General features: G+C 40.2%; 1 protein-coding gene across 1 annotated transcript in view; it reads right to left on the bottom strand.

The window, feature by feature from the left end:
* The window catches only part of mpped1 (metallophosphoesterase domain containing 1), a 58,021-nt gene extending 42,286 nt beyond the window's left edge, over positions 1 to 15,735 (bottom strand). Inside the window, exons 1-3 of the mRNA XM_053414973.1 lie at positions 15,653 to 15,735; positions 11,519 to 11,918; positions 7,046 to 7,227 (exon numbers count right to left, since the gene is read on the bottom strand). Coding sequence (XP_053270948.1) covers positions 7,046 to 7,227; positions 11,519 to 11,697 — 361 coding nt within the window. The 5' untranslated portion in view covers positions 11,698 to 11,918; positions 15,653 to 15,735. The remainder of the gene's footprint in view (positions 1 to 7,045; positions 7,228 to 11,518; positions 11,919 to 15,652) is intronic.
* Between the last annotated feature and the right edge of the window lie 3,043 nt (positions 15,736 to 18,778).

Here is an 18,778-nt window from a genome sequence, read left to right on the forward strand (position 1 = left end):
ACTGTGGCCCTAGCATTGTCTAATTTATATGGCTACTTGTTTTAAAGAATAAAAAAAAACCTTCACATCACTTCTCCTAGTAATACAAGAGACCATTGTTTGGTGGCCAAGTTATTCATGTTAAAGCAAAGATAATAAATCACCATATGTAATGAACATGTAAACTAATTGTTGGCTAACACAGTAGCCATGACAATCATGCTTTTTGCACAAATTGAATTAAACAATTAGCCTCCTTAAAATAGGAAGCACATGGTGCATATAAGCAGCTCACTGCCTATAGAAAACAACTGGAAACTGATGCCTCTCACTGCAAAAGCGGCTTCTTGTCTGACCGGGACCTTATTATAATGCATAATGCCACATAATGCACCCCCTCTTTACAAAGTCAGACATCCCTTAAGTGTAAACGAATAGTGCTTTTGAGCAATCAAATGCAGGAAGAACAGTACTGCTTCTCTGGAGATAATAGGCAACTGAAAATTTTATTAAATAATCAATACAATACTGTATATAGGATTTCTTTGTTTAGTTGCTATATATTTATTGCTATATGAGCTGAGTATTTTACAAAGTAAAAATAATGGACAATATAGAAACCTCAACAGCTTCACACTTGCATTGAGTATTCTTCATGGTCGTAGGAAGTACAGCTTAAAAGCCGAATGCCAATTGAGATGAACACGTCGTCTTTTAATAATAATAAGCCAACATATATACTAATACCAATATACTGAATGTACGATAAAATAAATCTGGCAACAATATTCAATCCCACATCTAGTTGATAATACAGCTACTTGGAAGAGAAAAGGGAAGATAATGCCCCAAATACCCCTTATATATCCTTTTAAGATGGAAATTGTCATCTCACATTGAGAAAAAAAACAGTATGTGGCCAGTAAATTGTTAGTTTAGTTTATTTTCCTAAAGTGACCATGGTCTGTGAATGTGTGGGTGTGATGGCAGTGAAGTGCTCAGTGAATGGAAGTCAAACAGACGGAAAGAAAGAGAGAGAACAAAGCTTTTAAGTATTAAAGCTGCTCCTCTCTTGACCCGGAGTAGATTTCCAAAGCACAGCGAGATCCATATTTAAAAACAACATTCACTGCACTATATTCCCGCTCTGCTCGCTAGCTCACGCTATCACATGGTATGAATAAAGATGCCACTCAAGTCAACAACAAGGGCAGCACACACAAACAAACACACAGGCGCTCAGGAAAGAGTTGCCTCGGCTTATGAAATCCATGTGGGGGCTTGTTGCGTGTGCATGCTCACAGACACAAGCACTGAAAGCCTGATCAAAGGGGCCATTATTGGAGACAATTGGACAGAAGTGCTGCTGCTCATGAGCTCCAGGTCTGCCTCTAACCCTTTCCCCCTCCCTTCCTCCTTCCGAATCTCTCAGAGTTGTTCTTGACTCACCTGTCCCATGCAGTCAGCCAACCTCACCAACAGACTAGGGCTCGCTCTTACCCAAACATAGATGTTTCCCCTACGAACGTCCTTTGAGCCAGCACAGCTGATCAGACTGCGTAGAATAGCCGTTTTCAGACATGACCTGCGGGGTAAGATTCAGGTCCGGACATTCACCACAGTTTGCCTTTCACATATGCACAATGCAGCTGGAGGTTCTCTGCATAGAGTACACAACTGCAACAAATTGTCTGCAGGATTCAGATGAGGGGTGGAGCAGTCGGGTGCAGCAAGACAGAGGCAGGAGGTAAAGTATTATTTCTAATGCGGAGATCATGTGATTTTGTTTCAATACATCAACACCGGCATCAGTTCTTAAACTCCTCTCCATGACATATTTGCATATTTGCACTATTGTTTTTTTATTTTCTCCTCAGCTGTTTATATATATTTTTTGATATATATACTTTATTTTCTATTTTAAATTTTGATATTCTATTTTATTCTATTTTATACTATTTCTATTTTATTTGATTGTATAGGTTGTAATTACTTGAGCATTGTTAGAAGAGAGCCTGAGACTCAAGCATTTCACTGCCGGCGACTGCTTAATGTTATTGTTCTGCATTTGACAATAAAAATCTTGAATCTTGAATCTTATCAACACAAACTCTCTTGACATCTTCGTTGGTGTCCTCTACGGATATGGCAGTGCTTTTTAATCCTGTGATATATTTGATTTATTTAACTAATTTGAATTTTTGCATCTGTCGTATGTTAGAATCTCAATTGCGGATCGCAGGAGTTGAGTGCATGTCTGAAAGCAGCTTATGTTCATTCGGATATCAGCATTTCCCCTTAATCACAAACAGTCAAACAGGATCCCACAGAAAGGAATGTTGCTATTGAAACTCATATTACATCCATTAGCGATACTTGGTTCATTAATTATTTTCCTTGACAGCCATGGCAGCGCGTTGACAGTTTAACATCTTAACAACAAATTTATATTTTTTCTACTAACTGTTTTTCAAAAAAATGTAAATTAATAATTTTAGTATGTTTTCATATATTTAATTTATCTATTAATATTACTACTTTTTACTCCATACAAATTTACGTCATCATCGACATCAAGCCTGCATTAAATCTGTTAGGAGTATCCTAACTGATTTTCTGTGGTCATGAATAATAACTGGTGGATACATGGAATAACTTGGAGGCTGTTTTTGGCTCTCTGATTTCAGGCATGTGACGCAGTCAATAGTTGATTTGTTCATCTAAATGTGGGCAGTCTTCTGACATGAATTAAAACATATAATCACACAATACTTGATAACAAATTAATGATCATGTTATAATTCATACAACAATGTTGCACAAGATAGCAAATTGATTGCAACCCATTCAAAAGTCCATAACCCCAAAATATTCCTTTTACAAAAGGTTTTCCAGCAACCACAGGGACAGTGATTTAGTCCCTCGCTCCACCAATCTGCACAATGGTGTCAGATTGTCAGTGTCTTACAATTGACAAGCCCCAAACTTTAAGTTCAACACACTTCATGAAGTGTGGAGCAAACAAAATGTTGCAAAAGTAACATGTGCACACACACAGACACACACACACACACACATTTCTCATTCAGTGACTGACAGCTGGACCGTGAGGGATCATCATGACAACTTAGGGCAGAAGTTTGGCATCAGTCTCCGGGGCGGCTGAGCTGTGAGTTTACCCAGGTAAGACAGCTTTCCTCTGGGAGAAACACGGACACTCTCCCTCCTATCCTTTTTAAACCTCCACCTCCTGTTTCCCTGTCAGCTCTTCCCTTTCCAATTCCTCTACCTTCCTTCTTCCTTGCATGAATTTCTTCTCTTGCCTCTTCAGTCCTCTGCTCCTTTCTTCTCCATTTCTCTTCTCCTCCCCCACAACGATCACCATCCCTGACAAAGCCTTGAGCGGCAGCCAGCGGCCCCCAAGAGCCGACTGCCTTCCTGCTAAAAATAAGAGCTGCGAGAAGAATCGCACAGAGCTGCCACCAACTGAGGGGAAGTGAGAGAAAGGAATGGAAATGGGAGAGATCTTTAGAGGATTTGGAAAAAGAGAAGGAGAAAAGGGGGAAATCTAAACTGAAAGAAAAATAATGGATGACCATTATTCGAGGGAAGAATGAGAGAGGAAAAGAAGCATTATATGATCAAATAAGGAATAAATAGCATTCAGGAAAGAGCGAGAGTAGATTCTGCGAAAATATTAAGAAAGAGTAGAAAGTTAAGCAGATGGCGTTACCTGACAGGAGCTCATTAATACTCCAATACTCTGAGTACACTAAATCTGATCTTGGTAAATCTGCAATGCACAGACTAAACAGCAGGAGTTGCATTCAGAGATTCTGAGTGTGTGTATGTGTGCGTGTGTGTGTGCGTGTGTGTGTGTGTGTGTGTGTGTGTGTGTGTGTGTGTGTGTGTGTATGTGTGTGTGTGTGATAGAGACAGGGGCCAGGAGAGAATGCAAGAGAGAGAAGAAGAATAGGAATAACCAGATTTATAAATATTTAAAAAAGAGGAAGAGAGAGCGATGGCTGAGTTGCAGGGAAGGAGAAGATAACAGCGGAGGGGAGAAAGAGGAGAGAATGACTTCAGAGGCAGCACCGGGCGCATTTGGCTCGCCTTATCTTTTCTTTCCCGTCTCACCCGTTGCCTTTCTCGCTGCTGGAGTGTGGGCTAGCTGATTTGCAGCCTGCACTCCCTGTAGCTTGTGTGTGTGTGTGTGGGGTGTGTGTGTGTGTGTGTGTGTGTGTGTGTGTGTGTGTGTGTGTGTGTGTGTGTGTGTGTGTGTGTGTGTGTGTGTGTGTGTGTTAGGAAGGGAAGGGAAGGACAAAAAGTTCTTCCCTTATCTCCTCCTTCTCCACTCCCTTCCCTTAGAGACATAGATGAACACACAAAGGCCCATGCACCTGCTAACAGACATCTGCCGTTCTTAGGGAGGTGTGTGCCAGTGTTGATGATGCTGACAACAATGGCGATAATGATGATGATAACAGAGCTGCTCTGCACGCTCAGACTCTTGTAGATGTACCAATTCAACAGCTTTTTACTGTCGCTCGACTGCATTCGAGGTCATTTCACTCCAGCTTCCAACAGATATCACATGGTGAAGATAAGGTTTACACTTTCTCCTAACTTGCAGAGATAAAATGCTTCCACTGGGGTCTGATTAAGCAAAAAGTCAAGGAAGAGAAGACTGAGGTTGAGAAAAGCTTTTACACTTCCCCTAGACATAAGGTAATGGCTACTTGTATCAGTTTTTTAATAATAAGTGTTTAGCTGCCAATCACGCAGCAGCAGTCAGCAGGTCAGGAGCTTCAATTAATGTTCACATCAACCATTAGGATGAAGAGTCACTTCGACCACGGCATGGTCAAATAAGAATTGAGCCAAAAAACAACACATTCAATGAGCGTAAGTTCTGCGTTGATGAGGAGAATGGTCAGACTGGTTGGAGTTGATAGAAAGGCTTGGTAACTCGATAACTACTGTCTACTATTGCGGTGAGCAGTAAAGCATCTCAAAATATACAGGTCCAACCCTGAGGTGGATGATGCACAACAGCAGAGACTTCAGGTTCCATGCTTGTCAGCCAAGAACAGAAATCTGCAGCTGCAGACTCACCAACACTGGACAGTTAAAAATCTGAAATACGCAGCCTGATCTGGTGAATGTGGATTAGTGCTAAAGTTGCACATATGCTCAGAATTTGGAGTCAACAGCATGATCAATAATGCTCCATGTCACAAACTGTAATTCTGGTTTCATGAACATGACACTGTTTACAATATTTTCTATGGGTACACAATATGCAAACTAACTGATGGCTATTTAAGGCCTGAAAAACCTTTCAGCATTATCGACCTGGCATGTGTCCTATCAACTGCTAAGATCTATGGGTGGAGCCCTGCTGGTTACTGCAAGTTTCTACCTCATAACAAAGGGTGATTATGGGATTCATTGCCCATTTAACTTAGACTAATTCTCTATCTACATTTAAATCCCTTCTGAAAACTCATTGTTTTATTATAATTGTATCTGTCTGGTTTGGTTTCTTCTGGGAGTTTTTCTTGCACATGATCTGCTTTCAGACATGCACTGAACTCTGTAGATCCTCCATATTTTCTCCAGTTAACGCAAAAGTCAGAGTGAGAGGCTCCGGATTATCTGCAGACTTTCTCCACCTGACCTCCTAGTATAAAGTCCGTTAGTCAAACTTGCGACAGACGCAAGAATGAAAAAGCAAACTATATATATATATATATATATATATCTCCCGGCGAAAAGGTGTTGACACACACACATAGAAGAAACCAATGACGATGTGTAAAGAGTTTGTGGCATATAAGAGCCAATGCCGCTCTCTCTGTGTTGTAAAGAAAGTCATGTGATCAATGCAGAGGAATTAAAATGTCACTTCCTGCCTCTCGCCTGCACAATGCGGAGGATCTGTTGCAGTTGTGAATGTGTCTGTGCAGAGAACCCCCTGCTGTGTTGTGCATGTGTCAATGGCCAACTGCGGGTAAAATCCGGAGAATTGCCATGTCTGAAAACAGCTATGCTTTCTAATCTCTCTCCACTCATTCCCGGCCATCTCTCTACTGTTGTCTACAGTTATAACACACCAGCAAAATACTTAAAAGGGGGGTTTGATCAAATAATATGCAATGTTAAGTGCTGAAAACAGGGTTAAGATCATCTTCTTGATCATTTTTGAAAAGCAAAGGGGGAAGTCTCTGTGTGTTTTTCTCAGTGGTTTGTCCCTGCTGTTTCAACATAGAAGGAGGGCCCCTCAGGCTGTTGTCAGTGTTACACTACACTTATGAACTGGGACACCTCTGCTCATCACTTCACATCATGTAAAAAAATTAATACATGCAAGTTTTGCATGTGTACCCTAACAAAAAGAATGTGTAGCACAGATGACTGTCGTTTTTGCCCAGAGGCAAGCACAAGATTCTCGTTTTTCTTCTTTACAGGCAGCCATTGGATTTAATTCATTTCAGTTGCCTTGCAGAGACTTCCTGTCATCACAATGAACATCCAGTCAACTCTATCTATTTTTCACATCTTTATCATTGTGTGGAAGGGGAGTTATCAGTGGATACAATTTTAGAACCCTCATTTCTGACATGTTAAAGATTTGTGAATCAGCATTCACAAAGTCCGGTATTCATGATCTCTGCTGCTCATGAATAGAAAGAGGGTGAATTCTTGTCTCTTTGTATATTTAAAAGATGAGTCAACTCACATTTCTCAAATAAAAACACATGCCATGCTTTAGGAAATTGTCAGCTTTAAAGCAAAGAGTATTTTTAATGTGGAGCTCTGAAATTGGTATGGTCCTATTAAGGATAAAACAACAACAAAGTGTCCTGAATGTAGCCCTGATTCTGGAAACTTCAAAGAATCTTTCCCTTTTCAAAGTTTTCACTTTCAGCTTCGCAACCAGAGCAGGTAAATTTAGCCTAGCACTGACCCCAGCGGTAAAATGGATCATCACAAGGGCACCCACTTACAGAGATCAGGCCTGACCTGCTCTGGATCCAGACACACAACTTTTAGAGATGCTGACCTAGCCAGTCGTTAAACTTCTTGACCTCGGACGGTAGTCCCAGCTCGGTGAAGTCTCCGGCGTGGATGAACACGTCTCCATATGGCATTACGATGCTGTCTGTCCGAGAGTGAGTGTCTGAGATGCACACAAAACGGGTGTAGCCAGGTTGCTTAGGCGTGTCGTGGGCCATTGGGTCCACCCTGAGAAGAATAAAAGAAGAGAAGACAAGCAAGTTGAGCGAATGACGGAGGAAAAGGGGTCACTGCAGTTGTTGATGAACTTAAACAATACTGGAGAAGGACATACACTGCTGTATGCAAAATCTCTGCAGTAGGACGCTGACAATGAAAGAAGTTTGAATAAGTATCCAGCAAAAATCTTCCCCACAGACTGAGAGAGAGGAGGAAACACTGAGAAGCTAGCGAGAGACCACGATAAAAGCAGAGCGGTGTAAGAGACAGAAAGAGAAATGTGCAAAGATAGAAAAATAATAAAGTGCAGATGGAAAAAGAGCAGAGTCCTGTGGGATTTTCTAAGATTTTGCAGATCTATAGGGTCTCCAGAGGGAAGAGAGGAGCTGGTGAATAACCGTGGCCCAGTTTAGCAAGTTCTCCTCCAGGTACGATAACACCCAGCCATGCCTCCTCCTCCCCGTCCCCCTCCACACCCCACCACAAGAGAGAAGGCGATGAGGGGAGTTGGAAACCAGATAGACAAGCATGTTGGTTAGTAGGCAAGATGTCTGCGACACAAAAGTGATAAAATACAAAAGAGAGTTCATAAATAATGTTTAATTTTCACTATTCAGCATAATAAAATGTAAAGGAATGTGATGCTTTGTTGAGTGCCACAGATAAATTCTCTATGGTAGCATCAATATCACTCTGTGTAAAAGACAGCTTTCATTGCTATATAAACTGCATTTAAATAAAATCAAGGCCAGATTAAAAGTTTTATTTCAATTGTGTGGTCCAAGCGCTGTGACTTAAAGACACACAAATGTACCTGACATTAAAATAATCCACCGGTTTTAAAGGCTGATGAGTGTAGATCCTACAAACATCCTAACTCCCTTAAAACACTAAGTAAATAACGTCTGAGGTTCAAATAGTAGCATGGACAAAAAATAAAGATGTAAAGACCAGATGTAAGAGCAGCGTAAAACAATGACAGCAGAATGTGCCCTTCACAGCACGAGTTCCCTCAGTGATGTTTGACTTTAACGTTTGTCTATGATCACAAAGAGGATCACATCAAATCATGTGACGCCTTATCGTAGATGTTTTGAGTGTTAATGGCTATTGTATGAGATTCGGTTATTATTTGAAAACCAGCTTTAATTGGTAATTTGTGCTAGTGTAAGAAAAATAAAACCAGGGACAGCACCACTTTCTGAGAGGTTGTCGAACCGACGACTTAATGATGCAAAATCGTATTGAAATCAGGTCATTTTCTTTGGAAAAACAGGCTCATGAGAAGTTTCAGCAAAAGAGTTGCTAATATGGGACTATTGTCATGGTTGGAGGAACGTTTTGTTGACACACTTTGGGCCTTAATACAAATCAATCAATGGATTGAATGTCTGCATACTGCAGAGTATTGCTCATCTCTTTAGGGCCTCACTTTGCCATATTCTAATGGTTACTTCCAGTAGAATAATGCTCCATGTCACAAACTGTAATTCTGGTTTCATGAACATGACACTGTTTACAATATTTTCTATGGGTACACAATATGCAAACTAACTGATGGCTATTTAAGGCCTGAAAAACCTTTCAGCATTATCGACCTGGCATGTGTCCTCTCAACTGCTAAGATCTGTGGGAGGAGCCCTGCTGGTTACTGCAAGTTTCTACCTCATAACAAAGGGTGATTATGGGATTCATTTCCCATTTAACTTAGACTAATTCTCTATCTACATTTAAATCCCTTCTGAAAACTCATTGTTTTATTATAATTGTATCTGTCTGGTTTTGTTTCTTCCTTGTAAAGCATTTTGTAACATTTTTAATAACAGTGCTGTATAAAAAATGTTTTTGGATTATTAATTTCAGTAAAAAGAAAAAGAGAAATGATCTACTTTCAGACATGCACTGAACTCTGTAGATCCTCCATATTTTCTCCAGTTAACGCAAAAGTCAGAGTGAGAGGCTCCGGATTATCTGCAGACTTTCTCCACCTGACCCCCTAGTATAAAGTCCGTTAGTCAAACTTGCGACAGATGCAAGAATGAAAAAGCAAACTATATATATATATCTCCCGGCGAAAAGGTGTTGACACACACACATAGAAGAAACCAATGACGATGTGTAAAGAGTTTGTGGCATATAAGAGCCAATGCCGCTCTCTCTGTGTTGTAAAGAAAGTCATGTGATCAATGCAGAGGAATTTAAATGTCACTTCCTGCCTCTCGCCTGCACAATGCGGAGGATCTGTTGCAGTTATGAATGTATCTGTGCAGAGAACTGCCTGCTGTGCTGTGCATGTGTCATTGGCCAACTGCGGGTAAAATCCGGAGAATTGCCATGTCTGAAAGTTATATGTAAACTAATATGGGACTTATTGTCATTTAGCACCGGATGGACTATTGTATGTCATGGTAGTTAAAGTGTCCTTGGGCAAGATACTGAACCTCAAATTGCCCCTTTTCATAGAGAAGGTGCTGCATATAGATGCACTGTATGAATGTGTGTGTAAAAGGGTGAATGTAAAAAGTGTTCTGCAAAGCTCTTTGAGTGGTCATCAGGACCAGAAAAGCTTTATATAAATACAGAACATTTACCATTTAAAGGACAAAGTTCAAGTTGTTTTTCTACCATGGGCCAGTAGCTGTAGATTAGCCTTAGCGCATAAAATGTACATATGGATCATCCCACTTTGTGTATGGGAATCTTGGTGTGATAAATCGAAATATCATTCAAATTTGAATATAAGGCAGCCATATGGAATAACAGTGTTTCCCCTATAATAGTAAAGGTCTGGCAGGTATATGAGAAAGAACAAATTAATAACAGCTTGTTAGTTTATTGAGGTTTATGGGGCCTCATAGTTTTATTTCCCTGTTTAGTATGTAAAATCATCAAGGTTTATCTTGTCACTGAGTCATTTTCTCCTGCTTTCTGTGACATGCAGTGAATGCTCATTCCTTATTTCCTTCCCCTAATTTTAAATAACTCACTGCAGGTTAACAATTAGGCAAACTCATTAAAATGTCCAATAATTTAAATATGAATATGAAGAACAGTAGCTTTAGAATGTAATAGAGGCACCAACTTTGAGCTTCTACAGCCACTTTTTCTTCAGGCGGTCAAGTCTCCAAACTCCATAGCTGCCTACATTTTCTCATTGGCTTTTAACTCTATATCCATGTGGAAAGCCTTGAATAATGCAATTGATTTAGTGACAAAATGTCCATATCATGATGCCATGGTCAACGTTTTCTCCAAGCCAAGGAAGGTAAAATGTAACAATGAATGATGCTCACTGTGCTCATGATGTGCCACTTTTGCAAAGGTCATTCTTATGCTATAAAATATTTCTGTAATTGTTTTAATGAGAGTGCTCGCACCTTTTGCATTTCTGGCTGCCTCGTGTTTTTCCACTAGATGCATTTCGTCGAGTTTTTTTTGGGGGGTAAGCACCAATCTGCCTGGTGAAAGAATTCTGGACGAAACACTCTTATCCAGTTTTTGGCATATTTACTGTGATTTGATAAACCAAAAAGGAAAAAAAAAGAAAATTACCATTATCTTTTGATTGTTCCATCTGGTTTCCACTGCCACTACTCAAACTGTTGGAACATGTGCCAGCAGTTTCACCAACTGTCTCCTGACTCACACATATGCTCAAGCTGTATCAATATAACTTTTGTCGAAGACGACCTTAGAGTGCCTTCTTTGTGTGTGGCAGTCGTAAATGTGACTCCGGAAAGGATGTAGTTAGCAGACCAATCACAGTCTTGCGGGCTGCGTGAGGCTTGCGTAGCTTTGTCATGTAGTTACAACAATTGGGCGACGCACGCAAGGACGCAAGAAGGGGTACACAAGAACGCAAGGGGCACGCAAAGGGCTCTTGCGTGTCCTTGCATGTCTCTGAAAAGGCAGAACCGTGCGCCGGTCTTTAGTGTATAAATAATGTTGTGGAAATTGACATTTCTGAATTTATTCAAACAGCTCCTTAAATGGAGTGGTGAATTTGGTATAAAAACATAACACAGGAGCAAAACCCAAAACATGGATGCAACTATACATTCTGATAAGATAAAGACATAAACAGGATAACTAAAAGATCAATACAGCAAGTATTTTCTAAAATATCTAACATTTAAGGGATAATAACCATTGCTGGGTCAAGTCACATTATGAATGAAAAACAAATAAAATTTAAAAAATCTGATTAGAACCAGAATTCACAGGAAAATACTCCAACTGAAAAAAGTATAACTGACAGCGATAGTAGCTGCCCTGCTGTATACAGTGTAAATCTACTCACATGTGGACGTGTGGTGGCTGGAAGCGTCCCTGGTTGATGTTGTAGAAGGTGAAGGCCTGAGTGGGATTGGTGCTGTACTCGTCCACCTCCACCGTGGTCCTGTTGCCTCGCTGGGCCTGTGACTGAGCCTGCGACTGCTGCCGCCTCGCCGCCATAATCTCTGACAGGGTGAAGGCCATGGCAAAGGGGACCCAGAGCAGAGTGGGTGGAGTCAGGTCCGGAACTTTAGCTAATTGCTGTTTTTGCTTTAGGACTGTGGGTGGAAAGTACCAAACCTGAAAGGGGGGCTGCAGCAAAGGGGTCCCGACAGGCTCAAACCCTCACAGAACTCCCAGTCACAGTGTGCTGAGGAGAGAACATTGACTCCTCCCTCGTTCTATTCTTCACAACTCCTCTGCACCTGAGACACACAGAAGCCAAGATTAGCCAATCAATCAGGTTTAAATGTACATTTTATTATAAAGTAATGTTTCTTTCATTCCATTCTTAAATGTCAGCATATGTTGATTGTATGATTGTAAATGGGACATTTGTGAGTTTTTGACAGCTGGTCAGATAATGCAAGACATTTCAAGGCGTCTGCTTGAAAGGCTGTGTAATTGTGATGGATTTTGTCATTTTAAAGGCTAAACAACTATCAAATTAGAAGTAAAATCTGCTCAAAATCAAAAGATGCATAACCTTGTTGGACTGGCAATGGGCAGTCATATATTTAAAATACATACTTATTAATGTATCGAAAACAGAGATGATGTCCCGCTAATTCAATGGATTTTTTTGTGGGGGAAAAAATGAATAAAAAATTAAATTAAATTAAAAATTGTCTAATCAACCAAAGATTTTGCAAACCCCTGCGGTACCTCCGCGGACCCCCTTGGGGTCGCGGATCCCCTCTTGAAGACATCTGCCCTAGACAATTAACCTGTTTGTTTGGTAACTGTTTCTCTGATACAGATTTAAATCTCTAAATATATGAAGTCATCTGCAGTCTTGTTAACACAATAATGTCTTGTTAACATAATAATGACTGGAGCTCTATAATCTGAGCTCTTTTGATTATTTCTTTATTTGTGTACATGCTGTCCTTCACTGCTTTAGCTTTAATTAATTGATGATTTAGATTTTCAGGTGCCATAATCCGTAAATGCTCAGCTGGGCAGCCCAGCTTTATGAGGCTCTGGCAACTACCTCGCCAGAGCAGAGCCTCTGAGTGGTGCTAAGAAGATGGGGATGCTGGGAGAAGGAGGTGGTAATTTGGGGACTAGCATCTTTGGCAAAGTCCGCCCAGACCGCCATGCAATGTCGGTGTGCCATCTCAATTCCTCATTCACTGCGACCTGACGCGCTGACAGAACCCCGACGTGACAGATACTCACTTCACACTGCGGTGCTTTCTCACAGGCAAATCCCAGCATGCTCCATGGAGGTGTTACAGTACCTTGCGTGTTCTGCGTGTACAAAACCGATGTGTATGCAGGTCTGTGCATGCATATTTAAATGTATTTCTGTTTTCAGGAATTTGACAGTGACAGCCTTTCACACAGACAAATGTGAAGCAAATGCTGAGCGTAGACGTCTTCAAGAGCACCCTCAATCCACTCAACCCTCAGTGTATTTATTCTGACTGTGTCGGAAAAATCATCGGTTCCTTATATCTGTCAGATAATTCCACCACAATTTCAATCCTTTTAGATCGTCGATTAAATCCATTTACAGTCATCTTTTTGACTTTGTAAGACAAGTTAACCTGACTCAGAATTTGTTATTGAAGTGTATACTTTCTGTTCATTTTTGTATGCAAATCTGCTCTCTCACAATTTAACGGGTTCACGTGTTTTACATGGTTAGAGACTATTAACACTGAAGTCAGGCCTGAAAACAACACAAGGTTCTGATCCAGCAAGTCCAGGACGAATCAACACAACCATGAATATATAAAAATAAACTTTGTCTTAATAAAATCCATTTCTGTGTTTGAAAATGTCCCCATCTTTCAAAATGAAACACTACCACTCACACCCACTCAGGATGTATAGAAGAATGAAAGTAGAGAGGGTTTGAACTCCTCTCTCATCAGCTTTTTTTGTTTACACACAGACCACACAATGTTCTTGCAGCTTTTTTAGTTTCCAGTATCAGAGTGAACTATGCACAGAATTTGTGAATTCATATTTAAATTATACATTAAATAAAAGTGTATTTTCTTAATTTATGTTTTGTTTTTATGTAGATGGTCTGTATTTACATAGCGCTTTTCTAGACTTGATGACCACTCAAAGTTTGCCATTCCCCCATACACACACACATTCATACAGTGCATCTAACAGCACTTATTTTTTGGTTCTACGAGGGGCAATTCGGGGTTCAGCACCTTGCCCAAGGACATTTCGGCATGCAGATGTGGAAGACTGGGGAACGAACAGACGACCTTCTGGTTGGAGGACGAATGCTTTACTCTATAATTATTTATAAAAAAGTGAATCGTTAAACTGTAATCCTCACTTATATAGTTTGATAACGACATGAGAATGACAAATTTCTGGACATTTCTTTACTATTCACTTTACAACTAATTTGAATGTTTGCCTACATTAGCCTTCTAGTTGATGTAATGTTTTGATTCTGCCCCCTGTCGGAATTATTATGACTCGGTACAGACATGGTCCATCACTCTGCTTCAGGGGATTCCGGAGTAAAAAGGTCTTCCCCCTCAGGGAGCCCTCTTGTGATCCGGATCACTCCATTTTTCCGTGGCCAGGGGTTATCAAAAAGTAATTCCTGCTTCACACATCTATGCCCAAAGTAGAAATCAGTGAAAAAGACTCAAATAAAGCTTTGCTCAGTATAAAGACAAGTCAAAATCTGACCCTGATGAGGCTAACAGAAGAGCTGATGCGGAAAAATGGTACCCCGAGGTGGGATATCACAGCTAGGTCCAGAGAGAGAATGTTTCCTTACAGGCTCACAGGATCTGGTAATAATGATCGAAGACACATCTGCAACAACATCCCTGACAGACTCTGTGTGATCACTATCACGTCTCCACTGACGATTAGAATTAACAATAATCATTGAGCAAATAGTCTAGAAAGTACAGCTACTACTCATCCTGGTGGCTGTTCTGTTCCAGGATTTTTGAATGAAATTGATTTTGAATGGACAAAACTGTGCTTAAAAATGTGTAAATGTCTCAGCTTTGCAATCTGGAGCAACTGTTGAACCAAAACTCAGGAATAAAAGAGAAACAGTGCAAATTAAAGACAAGGTTCAAAATCACAATTCACAAAGATTCTGAGGGAATCTGTGGTTTCCGCCGCAATAAGACATGTTAATGACAGTAACACGGTCGCGGTCCTCCCAATGTCCTTTTCTCTATTTCTGCAACATGAGGATACAGGATTCTCAAGTGCATCTGAATGTGACACTGAATCAGTGTCTGTTTTATGCAAAGCCGGAATAATCTGAGCACTGTGTGAAGCTCTATGAAATATGGTGAATAGATAAAGGAAAATTCTAGGTGGATTTAACATTTTTCATCAAGATGTGAAAATATGAGAGAATAAAAGCACCATTCCTTATTTTAAGATTCAACCTTTCCCTGTGTTACCTTTACTTTTAATTTCAGGTATAAAGCTGTTTTCATTCACCTCAGGCTCAGAAAATGTTACTAGCTTTAATTAAAAATCCATCAGCAAATTACTGAATTGCTTGTGTGGATTATCAGCTTCTTGTCCCTGTGCAGAGCTGGGACTCCTCTGGTGAGCTCTGCGGTTCTACAGTCTGCGCTCAGCTGAACTCAAGTTGGATGAAACTTTCAAGACATGCTGACCCGTGCACGGGGCTGCACAGGCTGCATGCAGACCGACCTGCACTCGGACACATAGTGTAAATGTGGTGCAAGTGAAATCTTACATGAAAACATTAAAGCGCCCCTGCTAAACACACGTCTTCACTAAAACCTGCAGACTGACCCCCCCCCCCCCCCCTCACAGGTGAGGGGAAACACGGTTCTGGAAACGACATGAACCGGGAATATACGCAGCACCGTGCGTGTCTGGTGCAAACCTGTCCTTCAGACCCGCGCGCTTTAACAACATCATGAGAGCAAAGAGAAGATGAAGAGAACCAACCTACCGGCGCCTGCTGACAGCCGCAGTCAAGTTGCTCAGTGCTGGATGTGGAGAGAGGGACGGAGTCTGCACAGTGAGGGAGACGCGCTGGTCAGTTTGAATGCGCACCCCCGTGGTGCACCGGTGCAGCGTGGTGGATCCTCTCTATCTCTCTCTCTCTCTCTCTCTCTCTCTCTCTCTCTCTCTCTCTCTCTCTCTCCCTCTCTCTCTCTCTCTCTCTCTCTCTCTCTCTCTCTCTCCACAATGAGGAGGACCGAGCTGCTGCTCATTCCCGCAGAAATCCCCGCGGTTGCTGATGCCAGGAGCATCAAACATTATTCCTCCAATTTATTCTCTACACCTTAAACATAGCTTATTCATTAATTCTACCATTTCACTGTTTACACGTGACCTAATTTAAAAAGCATCTAGTTTTGTTGTTTAGTTATCTAGTTGTGAAGGATGTATTCAGAGCATAACACAGGTTACAATGTTCCAATAAGCCCCGCATTCAAATTTAGCAAAGTAAAAGCTCGAAAGGTTAATTTCATCAAATGGGCAGAGTGAGCAATATTGTTATAATGCATCATTTTTAATTTGACAATTATTCATATTAAACATTGATCTCCTCAAAACGAATATAAAAAGTAGTAATACAAATTACTAAGATATAAGTACAGGGTACAACTTTCACTCTAACAACAATTCCACCAATTCATCGACACATGGCATTATTTTAGAGTTTCAAGTTTATTCTCATCATTTCATTTCAGATGAGATAAGATTAGATAAGATAATTCTTTATCAGTCCCACACTGGGGAAATATTAAGAACATTTATTCTCAATATGCACTTACGTCTCTGATTTAATTTGACTTTATCTTCAAAGTTTCCACTTTCTTGAATAAATGTTAAAATAAAGAAGAACTCAACTTTTAATTTTTTTCATTAACCCCTTTCACATTATATTTTTCCAATAGCCTGTGTAATGTGTGTAAAGCTGAAGAGAATGAGCTTCTCCTCATTCAATCCTCCACAGTCTGAGAGTAAGAGAGGACTTGAACTTGCCCAGCTCACTGTATGACCCGCAGTGTAATAGTGATGCTGTGCATGATGCATAACATTATTCAACAATCAAATTATTATAGATTATAAACATTTTAAATTGTTGGATTCATTGATTTATCAAGACAATTGTTTTTTAGTAGTACATTGTCCCAATTATATCCACAGGGGTCTGCAATACAATTTAAAATATTCAAAAAATATTCAAAAAACAGTTTCCTGAATCATGTATTTATTATGTATACGGTATATTCCTTTGTTCTGAATACAAGTAAACTTTTTTGATAAATTGTCTTTGCGATGCCAGTGAATCTTCTGTCCACCCATCCTTCCGCTGAATGGATGGATGGAGCCATTTGTTTTGGTTTGACAAGCAAATCAAACAGATCAGTGAATAAGTTGAGAAGCTTCGGGCCTGTTAAATCTCTGTATTTGTGCTGAAATGAAAAAGAGAACAGAGTGATCCCCATCATTTACGGGCCATGTGAGGGATAATCAGCCAAATTACAATATTACAGCTTTTCACCACCTCTGCACCTGTTTGTCTGTGGGTAATTGGATGAGGGTTTAGGGAGGTGGTGAGCTAAACAAACAGACCACAATCTGGAGCTCAGTCCATCCATTACGGGCAGGCTTCGAGTGACAGTGGAAGCATCACAGGCTGGGTTAGTCTGCCATCTGCTGGTGAAGTGTGATGAATTTGTCGCTTCTTTTTCTACTATCTGTTGAGCAGCGCGCCATAACTGCAGGGCTGAGGAAGGTATGAAGGGGAAAACAGAAGTAAGAAAAGAAATAATGTGGCATCTGTTCAATCATTTTATTATCTCAAAAGAAATCATCTTATTTCTTTCTCATTTCAACTTACAGCTTTGGTTATTGGTCATTGTGCACAATATACCGCTGCAGTGTACTGGTTTGGTAGTTGTATATCTATATGTCTGATATTCATGGACATGTACAGGCTCTCATTAATTATCAATCTCATATAACGTATGAGGCACAGAGCTAAGCATCATTTTTTTCACAGAATATTTACCAAGTGCTCTTGTGAAAAGACCCATTGTCATTTAATTAGTCTGATAACAGAACCTACAAAAACTTTGCTGCATAATAAAAACAATAAATCACATGAATAACAATGTAAACAATAAAAGAATGGTGTTGCCTGTTTGCTTTCATTGTGTAATTTACTGCCCAGTTGTGACCACGGCACATATATTGTTCCTTTCATTTATAATAATAATAATAATATCTTAATTAGACACATGCACGATGTGGAAACTGTACTTGCACATTAAGAAATAATGTAAGGCCTATGTAAACAAGCAAATTACTTTATCATCTATGTGTAAGATTTGCAGTGTGTTTAGGAAGTTTGAGACAGAATATTGTTTCACAAGTAAGTTCAGTGTGTACTCTCTGTGTGTGGTGATAAGGCCGAGAGAGAGAGAGAGCGTGTGACGGTGAGGCTGGTGACTGGTGCGGAGAGTTAGAATAGACAGACTACATCCTGTAGAATGTCTAATACACCAAGTGAATCCATTTAACAAGTCCAAACAACAGCGGTTGCATCATACTTGCCTCACTCAACCTAAGCTCTTTCTTTCTCACTTCATATCCAGTGAACTTTCAGCAGAATGACTGATGGAGGAATGAAAACAAGATAGTGAAAGGAGAGAAATCTCAGCATCTGGCACAGTTGCATTTGCTCACAGATGCTGGCTGCTGATTGGGCGTCCTGAAAAGATCACACAGGAAATATTAGATATGCCTGTCAAATATGATTAATGACCAACAGCAAAGCAACTGATGAGTTACAGTAATGAGGACGGAGACTGCCACTGCCAGTCAGATTTATAGGCCCCTTGGTCCCCAGATTATTCTGTAACCCAAATATGTGTAATTATTTTGTTTATGTCTTAAAAATACAATCTCTACATTGTCAAATTTGCATGAATTTAACTGCTGTTCTGAGGGGAGGAGACACAACAACGAAGAAAGACACAGATGCATAACTACAGTTTGTAAGATGACATGTTTATTTCTCCTCTAGCCGATGGTGGTTGCAGATGATAATGAGAAAAGT

The sequence above is a fragment of the Pleuronectes platessa genome, chromosome 22, assembly GCF_947347685.1.
Source record: "Pleuronectes platessa chromosome 22, fPlePla1.1, whole genome shotgun sequence".
Classification (NCBI taxonomy): Eukaryota; Metazoa; Chordata; class Actinopteri; order Pleuronectiformes; family Pleuronectidae; genus Pleuronectes; species Pleuronectes platessa.